Below are 12,702 nucleotides of genomic sequence, written 5' to 3' on the forward strand. Positions count from 1 at the left end.
TCCTGTAGGTTTTTACTCCAACCCTGTTCCTGGAGAGAGACCCTCCTGTAGGTTTTTACTCCAACCCTGTTCCTGGAGAGAGACCCTCCTGTAGGTTTTTAACTCCAACCCCAGTTGTAACTGACCTGATTCACCTCATCAACCAGCTATTTATTAGAATCAGGTGTGTTAGATTAGGCTTGGAGTTTAAACCTCTGAGTTCTGTAGCTCTCCGGGAACAGGTTTTAATGTAACATGGAGAGAAAGCCCTGTAACATAGAAATTATATAAGTGTGAGTTCCATTAAACACATTGCGGAACACACAGAAGTTCTAGTCATTGCGTTTCTATGGTGAAGTATTCAACAATACAGAAATGCCGGTGTGCTGGAGTTACTCATTCTAATCGTTTACCCTGCTATTAGACAGTCAATGGGAGACTGTTAAATAACTGGGTGAGAGAGAACCCTGGTTTCACCACTGAAACATGTTAAATAGCTGGGTGAGAGAGAACCCTGGTTTCACCACTGAAACATGTTAAATAGCTGGGTGAGAGACAAGCCTTGTTTCACCACTGAAACATGTTAAATAGCTGGGTGAGAGAGAACCCTGGTTTCACCACTGAAACATGTTAAATAGCTGGGTGAGAGAGAACCCTTGTTTCACCACTGAAACATGTTAAATAGCTGGGTGAGAGAGAACCCTGGTTTCACCACTGAAACATGTTAAATAGCTGGGTGAGAGAGAACCCTTGTTTCACCACTGAAACATGTTAAATAGCTGGGTGAGAGAGAACCCTGGTTTCACCACTGAAACATGTTAAATAGCTGTGTGAGAGAGAACCCTGGTTTCACCACTGAAACATGTTAAATAGCTGGGTGAGAGAGAACCCTGGTTTCACCACTGAAACATGTTAAATAGCTGGGTGAGAGAGAACCCTTGTTTCACCACTGAAACATGTTAAATAGCTGGGTGAGAGAACCCTTGTTTCACCACTGAAACATGTTAAATAGCTGGGTGAGAGAGAACCCTGGTTTCACCACTGAAACATGTTAAATAGCTGTGTGAGAGAGAACCCTGGTTTCACCACTGAAACATGTTAAATAGCTGGGTGAGAGAGAACCCTTGTTTCACCACTGAAACATGTTAAATAGCTGGGTGAGAGAGAACCCTTGTTTCACCACTGAAACATGTTAAATAGCTGGGTGAGAGAGAACCCTGGTTTCACCACTGAAACATGTTAAATAGCTGGGTGAGAGAGAACCCTGGTTTCACCACTGAAACATGTTATATAGCTGGGTGAGAGAGAACCCTGGTTTCACCACTGAAACATGTTAAATAGCTGGGTGAGAGAGAACCCTGGTTTCACCACTGAAACATGTTAAATAGCTGGGTGAGAGAGAACCCTGGTTTCACCACTGAAACATGTTAAATAGCTGGGTGAGAGAGAACCCTGGTTTTACCACTGAAACATGTTAAATAGCTGGGTGAGAGAACCCTGGTTTCACCACTGAAACATGTTAAATAGCTGGGTGAGAGAACCCTGGTTTTACCACTGAAACATGTTAAATAGCTGGGTGTGAGAGAACCCTGGTTTCACCACTGAAACATGTTAAATAGCTGTGTGTGAGAGAACCCTGGTTTCACCACTGAAACATGTTAAATAGCTGTGTGTGAGAGAACCCTGGTTTCACCACTGAAACACGTTAAATAGCTGTGTGAGAGAGAGAACCCTGGTTTCACCACTGAAACACGTAAAAATCTGTGTGAGAGAGAGAACCCTGGTTTCACCACTGAAACACGTTACATAGCTGGGTGAGAGAGAGAACCCTTTGGATGGTGTACTGTCACTACAAAGATACAGGCGTCGTTCCTAACTCCGTTAACGGAGAGGAAGGAAACCGCTCAGGGATTTCACCATGAGGTCGAAGGTGACTTTTAAACAGTTACACAGTTTAATGGCTTTGATAGAAAACTGAGGATGGATCAACAACATTGTGAAAACGAAGCCTATACAGAATACAAATATTCCAAAACATGCATCCTGTTTGCAACAAGGCACTGAAGTTAAACTGCAAGAAATGTGCAAAGAAATTATCTTTAGCCTGAATACAAAGTGTTATGTTTGGGGCAAATCCAACACAACACATCACTGAGTACCACTCTTCATATTTTCAAGCATGGTGGTGGCTGCATCATGTTATGGGTATGCTTGTCATCAGCAACCACTTGGGAGTTGTTTTAAGATACAAATAAAAGCTATAATCACAGGCAAAATCCTAGAGGAAAACCTGGTTCAGTCTGCTTTCCAACAGAAACAAATTCACCATTCAGCAGGACAATAACTTAGAAAACACTGGAGTTGCTTACCAAGACAACTTTGAATGTTCCTGAGTGGCCTAGTTACTGTTTTGACTTAAATGCGCTTGAACATCTATGTCAAGACTTGAAAATCGCTGTCTAGCACTGATCAACAACCGACTTGACAGAGAAGAATTTTCACATACATTTTTTTAAATGTGAAAATATTGGACCATCCAGGTGTGCAAAGCTCTTAGACTTACCCAGAAAGACTCACAGCTGTAATCACTCTTAGAGACTTACCCAGAAACACTCACAGCTGTAATCGCTCTTAGAGACTTACCCAGAAAGACTCACAGCTGTAATCACTCTTAGAGACTTACCCAGAAAGACTCACAGCTGTAATCGCTCTTAGAGACTTACCCAGAAAGACTCACAGCTGTAATCGCTCTTAGAGACTTACCCAGAAAGACTCACAGCTGTAATCGTTCTTAGAGACTTAACCAGAAAGACTCACAGCTGTAATCGCTCTTAGAGACTTACCCAGAAAGACTCACAGCTGTAATCGCTCTTAGAGACTTACCCAGAAAGACTCACAGCTGTAATCGCTCTTAGAGACTTACCCAGAAAGACTCACAGCTGTAATCGCTCTTAGAGACTTACCCAGAAAGACTCACAGCTGTAATCGCTCTTATAGACTTACCCAGAAAGACTCACAGCTGTATTCGCTGCCAAAGGGGATTTTAACATTTTATAGGGGTATGAATACTTGTGTAAATCAGAATTCTGTATTTAATTTTCAATACATTTGCAGAAGTTTCTAAAAAACATGTTTTCACTTGGTCATTCTAGGGTTTTGTGTGTAGATGAGGTGAGGGGGAAAAAAAAACGTATATTTTTAATTCAGTCTGTAACACAACATGTGGACTAAATCAAGGGGTGTGAATACTTTCTGAAGGCCCTGTAGATCATTTACACACACACACACACACACACACACACACACACACACACACACACACACACAGGGGCAGGGTAACACCTTACTCTCGCTAGGCCGGTCAGAGTTCTCTGACGTCACTCATCCAGGAGTTTGTTTTATGATGGTCGTGTTTACAGTCCAGGGTCGTTACATTCATACTAAACCATGTTCGATGCTTTATCCCCCTGTTAAGAGATCTGCTAACTCAACTGTGAATAATATGAATTGCATAATATATATTTTTATTATTTAGTTATGTGGATAGCGATACTGGATAACCGATATTGTGGGATGCTGTGTGTCCTGTGTGCAGGTCCGTGAGGCTGCCACAACATCTCTGGTGGATGTGTATCGCCACATAGGAGAGAGAGTCAGAGCCGACCTGGGAAAGAGTGGCCTGCCTGCCGCACGGTGAGTCTGTGTGTGTGTGTGTGTGTGTGTGTGTGTGTGTGTGTGTGTGTGTGTGTGTGTGTGTGTGTGTGTGTGTGTGTGTGTGTGTGTGGTTGTGTGTGGTTGTGTGTGGTTGTGTGTGGTTGTGTGTGTGTGTGGTTGTGTGTGTGTGTGGTTGTGTGGTTGTGGTTGTGTGTGTGGTTGTGTCATGTATTGGTGTCACTCCAGTATCGTTGACACTTTTGGAGAAGCCTGTGGAGAATAATGGTCTGTAAAGAATACTTCTAAAATGAGTAGTTTGGTCGGTCGAGTCTGCAGGTTTTGTTGCTGTGGGTCTTTTTACTGGCCAGTAACCTCTGTCAGTGGTTTGGACTATGAATACTAAGTGTATGTTACGTCCCGTGGTATCTCTGTCCCAGTCCACACCATGCTCCACTCTGCCCCTCACACAGTCGCACACAGAGACTCTTTATACTGGACAATGAAGAGGAGGACAGAGGAAGAGAGGGGAGGAGTGTGTCGTCTCTGAAGAGCTCCATTGAGTATACTTGCTCTCTGGTCACCGTGGTTACCGTAATAAGGAGTCCGTAGTGTTGTCATTCTGAGCACACACAGCCTCCTCTCTGCCCTCTCTCTCTCTCTCTCTGCCCTCTCTCTCTCTCTCTCATCTCTCTCTGCCTCTCTCTCTCTCGTCTCTGCCCTCTCTCTCTCTCTCTCTGCCCTCTCTCTCTCTCTCTCTGCCCTCTCTCTCTCTCTCTCTCTGCCCTCTCTCTATCTCTCTCTCTCTGCTCTCCTCTCTGGCCCCTGCCACTCTCTCTGCCCTCTACTCTCTTCCTCGCCACCTTCGCTTCCCTCATTCGTCTGCTCTCTCTCTCTCTGCTCTGTATTTCTGCCTTCTCTCTCTCTGTCTTTCTGCCTTCTCTCTCTCTCTCTCTCTCTCTCTCTCTGTCTTTCTGCCTTCTATCTCTCTCTCTCTCTCTCTCTGTCTGTGAGAATGATTAACATGTTGCATGCTATGTGAATGCTGTGCAGAGAGGGAATGATGGGGAGAAGGGTGAGGAACGAGAGTGGAGAGGAAGGGTGAGGAACGAGAGTGGAGAGGAAGGGTGAGGAACGAGGGTGGAGAGGAAGGGTGAGGAACGAGGGTGGAGAGGAAGGGTGAGGAACGAGGGTGGAGAGGAAGGGTGAGGAACGAGGGTGGAGAGGAAGGGTGAGGAGCGAGGGTGAAGAGGAAGGGTGAGGAACGAGGGTGGAGAGGAAGGGTGAGGAACGAGGGTGGAGAGGAAGGGTGAGGAACGAGGGTGGAGAGGAAGGGTGAGGGACGAGGGTGGAGAGGAAGGGTGAGGGACGAGGGTGGAGAGGAAGGGTGAGGGACGAGGGTGGAGAGGAAGGGTGAGGAACGAGGTTGGAGATGAAGGGTGAGGAACGAGGGTGGAGATGAAGGGTGAGGAACGATGGTGGAGGCCTGGTGGTTAGGACGAGAGGTCGCTGGTTAGGGTCCCCCAGTCGACTGGGTCTGTTGATTTGCCCTTGAGCGGGGCGCTCAACCCTGGTTGCTCCGGATGGGACAGTCTGCTAGATGACTGGAACGTAATGTAATATAATACCACATAATGTAAATGTTGAACAGATTCACTGCAGGTGAATTGTATGTTGTATATAAAAAAAATGATATAAAAATAAATATTATGTAAAAATTGGATATAAAAATAAATATTATTATGTAAAAAAATATATATATAATTTTTAAAAATGTAAATTGGACAGAGGGAGACAGAGGGAGTAAATATGCAGAGATGAAGAGGAGGGAGCGGCAGTTTTCGTTCCCTGTGCTGGCATGATTGAAGAGATGGAGATAAAACTGTCCAGTTTGAGTGTTAGGCCTCACTCCCCCCTATCTGAGATATCTACTGCAGCCCTCATCCTTTTAGCTCGTTCCAGTCGCTAGCTGCAGCGAACTGAAAAGAGGAGCGACCCAGGGATGTGTGTGCTTTGGGAACCTGTAACAGAATGTGACTGGCAGAACGGGTGTTGTATTTTGTAAATAAGCATCAACCAGTGGATCTTGCGACGGGTATACAGAGATGACCAGTTTACAGAGGAGTATAGAGTGCAGTCCTATGTAAAGAGCATTGGTGGCAAATCTGATGGCCGAATACTTTTGTACTTCCTGAATATTGAGACGCGCATTATCATTCCTTCCACAGCTGTGGAGGCAGTGTTGTCTCTTGGTTCCTTGATCTGGTCTATTGGCCATTTGTCAAAGTAACCTATTTTTGCATTGATAACCAAATATAATCTCAGTGACTGTGACTGGGGCGGCAGGGTAGCCTAGTGGTTAGAGCAGTAACCAGAAGGTTGCAAGTTCAAATCCCCGAGCTGACAAGGTACAAATCTGTCTTTCTGCCCCTGAACAGGCAGTTAACCCACTGTTCCTAGGCCATCGTTGAAAATAAGAATTTGGTCTTAACTGACTTGCCTAAAGGTTAAAAAAAAGGTTTTAAAAAAACAAAAAAATGTATTTTGTTTATAAGTAATAACTAGTGATTCTAGGCTATTGTGAAATGGTAGAACCTGCTGTAGCTAACTAGCTAGCCATGTGCTTTTTCTCCATGACCATAACTAACTAACTAGCCATGTGCTTTTTCTCCATGACCATAACTAACTAACTAGCTAGCCATGTGCTTTTTCTCCATGACCATAACTAACTAACTAGCCATGTGCTTTTTCTCCATGACCATAACTAACTAACTAGCCATGTGCTTTTCTCCATGACCATAACTAACTAACTAACTAACTAACTAGCTAGCCATGTGCTTTTCTCCATGACCATAACTAACTAACTAGCCATGTGCTTTTCTCCATGACCATAACTAACTAGCTAGCCATGTGCTTTTCTCCATGACCATAACTAACTAACTAGCCATGTGCTTTTTCTCCATGACCATAACTAACTAACTAACTAGCTAGCCATGTGCTTTTCTCCATGACCATAACTAACTAACTAACTAGCTAGCCATGTGCTTTTCTCCATGACCATAACTAACTAGCTAGCCATGTGCTTTTCTCCATGACCATAACTAACTAACTAGCCATGTGCTTTTCTCCATGACCATAACTAACTAACTAACTAGCCATGTGTTTTTTCTCCATGACCATAACTAGCTAACTAGCCATGTGCTTTTCTCCATGACCATAACTAACTAGCCATGTGCTTTTCTCCATGACCATAACTAACTAACTAACTAACTAACTCGCCATGTGCTTTTTCTCCATGACCATAACTAACTAACTAACTAGCCATGTGCTTTTCTCCATGACCATAACTAACTAACTAACTAGCTAGCCATGTGCTTTTTCTCCATGACCATAACTAGCTAACTAGCCATGTGCTTTTCTCCATGACCATAACTAACTAACTAGCCATGTGCTTTTTCTCCATGACCATAACTAACTAACTAGCCATGTGCTTTTCTCCATGACCATAACTAACTACCTAACTAGCTAGCCATGTGCTTTTCTCCATGACCATAACTAACTAACTAGCCATGTGCTTTTTCTCCATGACCATAACTAGCTAACTAGCCATGTGCTTTTCTCCATGACCATAACTAACTAACTAACTAGCTAGCCATGTGCTTTTCTCCATGACCATAACTAACTAACTAGCCATGTGCTTTTCTCCATGACCATAACTAACTAACTAACTAGCTAGCCATGTGCTTTTCTCCATGACCATAACTAACTAACTAGCCATGTGCTTTTCTCCATGACCATAACTAACTAACTAACTAGCCATGTGTTTTTTCTCCATGACCATAACTAGCTAACTAGCCATGTGCTTTTCTCCATGACCATAACTAACTAGCCATGTGCTTTTCTCCATGACCATAACTAACTAACTAACTAACTCGCCATGTGCTTTTTCTCCATGACCACAACTAACTAACTAACTAGCCATGTGCTTTTCTCCATGACCATAACTAACTAACTAATTAGCTAGCCATGTGCTTTTTCTCCATGACCATAACTAGCTAACTAGCCATGTGCTTTTCTCCATGACCATAACTAACTAACTAGCCATGTGCTTTTTCTCCATGACCATAACTAACTAACTAGCCATGTGCTTTTCTCCATGACCATAACTAACTAACTAACTAGCTAGCCATATGCTTTTCTCCATGACCATAACTAACTAACTAGCCATGTGCTTTTTCTCCATGACCATAACTAACTAACTAGCCATGTGCTTTTCTCCATGACCATAACTAACTAACTAACTAACTAGCTAGCCATGTGCTTTTCTCCATGACCATAACTAACTAACTAGCCATGTGCTTTTTCTCCATGACCATAACTAGCTAACTAGCCATGTGCTTTTCTCCATGACCATAACTAACTAACTAACTAGCTAGCCATGTGCTTTTCTCCATGACCATAACTAACTAACTAGCCATGTGCTTTTCTCCATGACCATAACTAACTAACTAACTAGCTAGCCATGTGCTTTTCTCCATGACCATAACTAACTAACTAGCCATGTTTTTTCTCCATGACCATAACTAGCTAACTAGCCATGTGCTTTTCTCCATGACCATAACTAACTAACTAGCCATGTGTTTTTTCTCCATGACCATAACTAACTAACTAGCCATGTGCTTTTCTCCATGACCATAACTAGCTACCTAGCCATGTGCTTTTCTCCATGACCATAACTAACTAACTAACTAGCCATGTGCTTTTTCTCCATGACCATAACTAACTAACTAACTAGCCATGTGCTTTTCTCCATGACCATAACTAACTAACTAGCCATGTGTTTTTTCTCCATGACCATAACTAGCTAACTAGCCATGTGCTTTTCTCCATGACCATAACTAACTAACTAGCCATGTGTTTTTCTCCATGACCATAACTAACTAACTAGCCATGTGTTTTTCTCCATGACCATAACTAACTAACTAGCCATGTGTTTTTCTCCATGACCATAACTAACTAACTAGCCATGTGTTTTTCTCCATGACCATAACTAACTAACTAGCCATGTGTTTTTCTCCATGACCATAACTAACTAACTAACTAGCTAGCCATGTGCTTTTCTCCATGACCATAACTAACTAACTAGCCATGTGCTTTTCTCCATGACCATAACTAACTAACTAACTAGCCATGTGTTTTTTCTCCATGACCATAACTAGCTAACTAGCCATGTGCTTTTCTCCATGACCATAACTAACTAACTAACTAACTCGCCATGTGCTTTTTCTCCATGACCACAACTAACTAACTAACTAGCCATGTGCTTTTCTCCATGACCATAACTAACTAACTAATTAGCTAGCCATGTGCTTTTTCTCCATGACCATAACTAGCTAACTAGCCATGTGCTTTTCTCCATGACCATAACTAACTAACTAGCCATGTGCTTTTTCTCCATGACCATAACTAACTAACTAGCCATGTGCTTTTCTCCATGACCATAACTAACTAACTAACTAGCTAGCCATATGCTTTTCTCCATGACCATAACTAACTAACTAGCCATGTGCTTTTTCTCCATGACCATAACTAACTAACTAGCCATGTGCTTTTCTCCATGACCATAACTAACTAACTAACTAACTAGCTAGCCATGTGCTTTTCTCCATGACCATAACTAACTAACTAGCCATGTGCTTTTTCTCCATGACCATAACTAGCTAACTAGCCATGTGCTTTTCTCCATGACCATAACTAACTAACTAACTAGCTAGCCATGTGCTTTTCTCCATGACCATAACTAACTAACTAGCCATGTGCTTTTCTCCATGACCATAACTAACTAACTAACTAGCTAGCCATGTGCTTTTCTCCATGACCATAACTAACTAACTAGCCATGTTTTTTCTCCATGACCATAACTAGCTAACTAGCCATGTGCTTTTCTCCATGACCATAACTAACTAACTAGCCATGTGTTTTTTCTCCATGACCATAACTAACTAACTAGCCATGTGCTTTTCTCCATGACCATAACTAGCTACCTAGCCATGTGCTTTTCTCCATGACCATAACTAACTAACTAACTAGCCATGTGCTTTTTCTCCATGACCATAACTAACTAACTAACTAGCCATGTGCTTTTCTCCATGACCATAACTAACTAACTAGCCATGTGTTTTTTCTCCATGACCATAACTAGCTAACTAGCCATGTGCTTTTCTCCATGACCATAACTAACTAACTAGCCATGTGTTTTTCTCCATGACCATAACTAACTAACTAGCCATGTGTTTTTCTCCATGACCATAACTAACTAACTAGCCATGTGTTTTTCTCCATGACCATAACTAACTAACTAGCCATGTGTTTTTCTCCATGACCAAAACCTGGAGTTCGATTTTATCTGACATGGGAACACAAGCAGCATATTAAACTGGGATAATGTTTTAGGTTGTTTTATTGTTTTTATAATTCACCTTTTATTAAACTCGCCAGATCATTTTCTATCACTGGATGTCAATTGGGGGGTACCAGTTTGCTAGTACAAACTGGTCACCAAAGTAATTAGAGCAGTTTTAAAAAAGTAATGTTTTCTCACGCACGTCATTCAAAACACACTCAAAGCCTGAGATTTAACCTTTTCCAATGGGTGCTGCTTCGCCGTATAATATGAGTTTTTCTCCTCCTGATTCTTTCTTCCCCCGTTCCCCCTCCCTCTCTTGCCCCCTCCCTCTTTTGCCCCCTCCCCTCTTCCCTCTCTCTCTCTCGGTCTCTGTGAGTCACTGCACCATGTTGGATACAAAGAGCAGAGGACTCGTGTGACACTAGTATGGGAGCTACCGCTACGCGACGTAGCAACACGCCGACCCATTAATCATCCCACATGGAAATGCTGCTGCTACTCTTATTTGGATAACGGCTAGGCTACACTATGCTATGCTAATTCAGAGCATTAATCAATATGGACATGATAATGTCGGGTAATTGTTGAGCGGTGTGGAATTGCTATGCAGCTGAGGAGCCTGGCACTACGCTAATCATCAGAAATCAGGAGAGCTAAGCTGTCGGGTTTTGACTGCCAAGAGGACGGTGTCTGTACACACGTGTGTTTTTGCTCTGATCTTATTGTTTTTCATGTCAACCTTGACATTGAGGATGGTGTGTGTGGTGTTGCAAACAGGTGCACCGATATGTGCTACACTTGTGCTGGTGTGTGTGTTGTTGTGCATGCAGATGTGTGTATTCTGACATGTCCCGTCTCTTGTCTACAGGTTACAGACAATATATGGGCGTTTTGACGAAGCTTTGAATTCTGGGAACATGGCGCTCAGCCCCAGTCACGGTGAGTCCCTCCCTCATCTCCTCTTCACCTTGGCTTTCTCTGATGTTTGTCCTTTTATGCCCCATATGGAGCAGGAGATGTGGTATGACTGATCGTGTGTGTTTGTGGGGGGTGGGGGGGGTTAAAGACTGCCCAATAGGATTACCTGTCTAATCTCTCAGGAGTTTCCAGCTTCAGATATCTGGCTTCTGCTTGGACCAGATCCCTGCCTAGCAACACCAGAACTCCTGTTCTTGTCTGTAGTTTGGTTGTAGAGTTGTAGTTTGGCTACAGAGTTGTAGTTTGGCTACAGAGTTGTAGTTTGGCTACAGAGTTGTAGTTTGGTTTATAGGCAATTTCTAAGTTAGTTAGTCTGGTTTTTATGTTGTAGTTTGGTTATAAAGATTTGCAGTTGTGGTCTACCATCTGTCTTCAGTTGTCTGCAGTGTTGTATTTTATTAGTTTTGTAATCTGTCTGTTCCTTAGTCAGTGTCTCTACACTGTTTGTTTATTCTGAAGAGGTTAGAGGCTGGGTGTGAGGGAATGGTTGCTATGATACCGTCTCCAGTGGCAGCATGGGCTGATTGGGATTAAACCTGGGACCCCCCCGAAGGGTTTCAGTTCAGATCCCTCCAGAGAGGGCAGTGAGCCTTTGGGCCCCTGATCTACATACAGAGACACTGAAAGGTCAGATGTACCTCTCATTCTGTGTGTGTATATATGAAGAAACCAGACTCTGTTTCCCCCCCTGAAAAACAGTAACTCAAAGCTCCAACCTGAGGACACAGCACACACATTTAGCCAATCAGACCACAGAAAAGCAGGATGGAGCCAGAGTGAAACCAGAGAGAGAATAATTTCTCTACACTGTTACTATGGCTGTCGGGGACGAGGGAGGGATGGTCTGTGTGATCTTTGGCTCTGGAGTGAAATCATACTGGGGATATACTCATGCCGGTCTCTGAGTGCCTTACAATGTCTGTCTGGGGATAGTTTGAGTCATTCTGTTTTGGCTTTCTTCTCTCTTTCTCTTCTTTCTTTCTTTCTTTCTTTCTTTCTCTCGCTCTCGCTCTCTTTCTCTCTCGCTCTCTTTCTCTCTCGCTCTCTTTCTCTCTCGCTCTCTTTCTCTCTCCCGTCTGTCTCACTCTCTCCCCCTCTTTCTGCCTGTAGTAATGTGTAGGTTAGGTTTGCAGGTAGGCTACTGTGTTTCCTTGGTGAGAGAGAGGTTTTATTTAAGACTGTTAGACTGGTTTTGGGACTGAAACTCACATTTTAAAGTGTGTGGGTGTGTCACTGCCACTGGCTCCTCCCACTTTCTCTCTCTGACCTGGAAATGGAATGTCTTCATGTTTCCTCTCCTCATCTCCTTGTTTCATATCCTTCTTTCCTCTCCTCATCTCCTTGTTTCCTCTCCTCATCACCTTGTTTCATATCATTCTTTCCTCTCCTCATCTCCTTGTTTCCTCTCCTCATCTCCTTGTTTCCAAGTCTCACAGATTTCCATCGTATTGCGTCCATCTCCAAACGAAGACAACCCAAGAGAATCATCCTTCCTCATAGTACTGTATTTAAACCTATTGTTATGGCATTGTTACAGCAGTTTTGCTATCAAGGCATGTCTATGGCATGTCTACACCTTTCAGTGCTTCTACACCTGCATTGCTTGCTGTTTGGGGTTTTAGGCTGGGTTTCTGTACAGCACTTTGAGATATCAGCTGATGTACGAAGGGCTATATAAATACATTTGA

At 43.1% G+C, this 12,702-nt stretch overlaps 1 protein-coding gene across 1 annotated transcript in view; it reads left to right on the forward strand.

The window, feature by feature from the left end:
- The window catches only part of LOC109879615 (CLIP-associating protein 2-like), a 111,612-nt gene that overhangs the window by 25,383 nt on the left and 73,527 nt on the right, over nucleotides 1–12,702 (forward strand). Inside the window, exons 6-7 of the mRNA XM_031789025.1 lie at nucleotides 3,575–3,672; nucleotides 10,905–10,975. Of these exons, the coding sequence (XP_031644885.1) occupies nucleotides 3,575–3,672; nucleotides 10,905–10,975 (169 nt within the window). The remainder of the gene's footprint in view (nucleotides 1–3,574; nucleotides 3,673–10,904; nucleotides 10,976–12,702) is intronic.

This window comes from Oncorhynchus kisutch, linkage group LG14 (genome assembly GCF_002021735.2).
Source record: "Oncorhynchus kisutch isolate 150728-3 linkage group LG14, Okis_V2, whole genome shotgun sequence".
Classification (NCBI taxonomy): domain Eukaryota; kingdom Metazoa; phylum Chordata; class Actinopteri; order Salmoniformes; family Salmonidae; genus Oncorhynchus; species Oncorhynchus kisutch.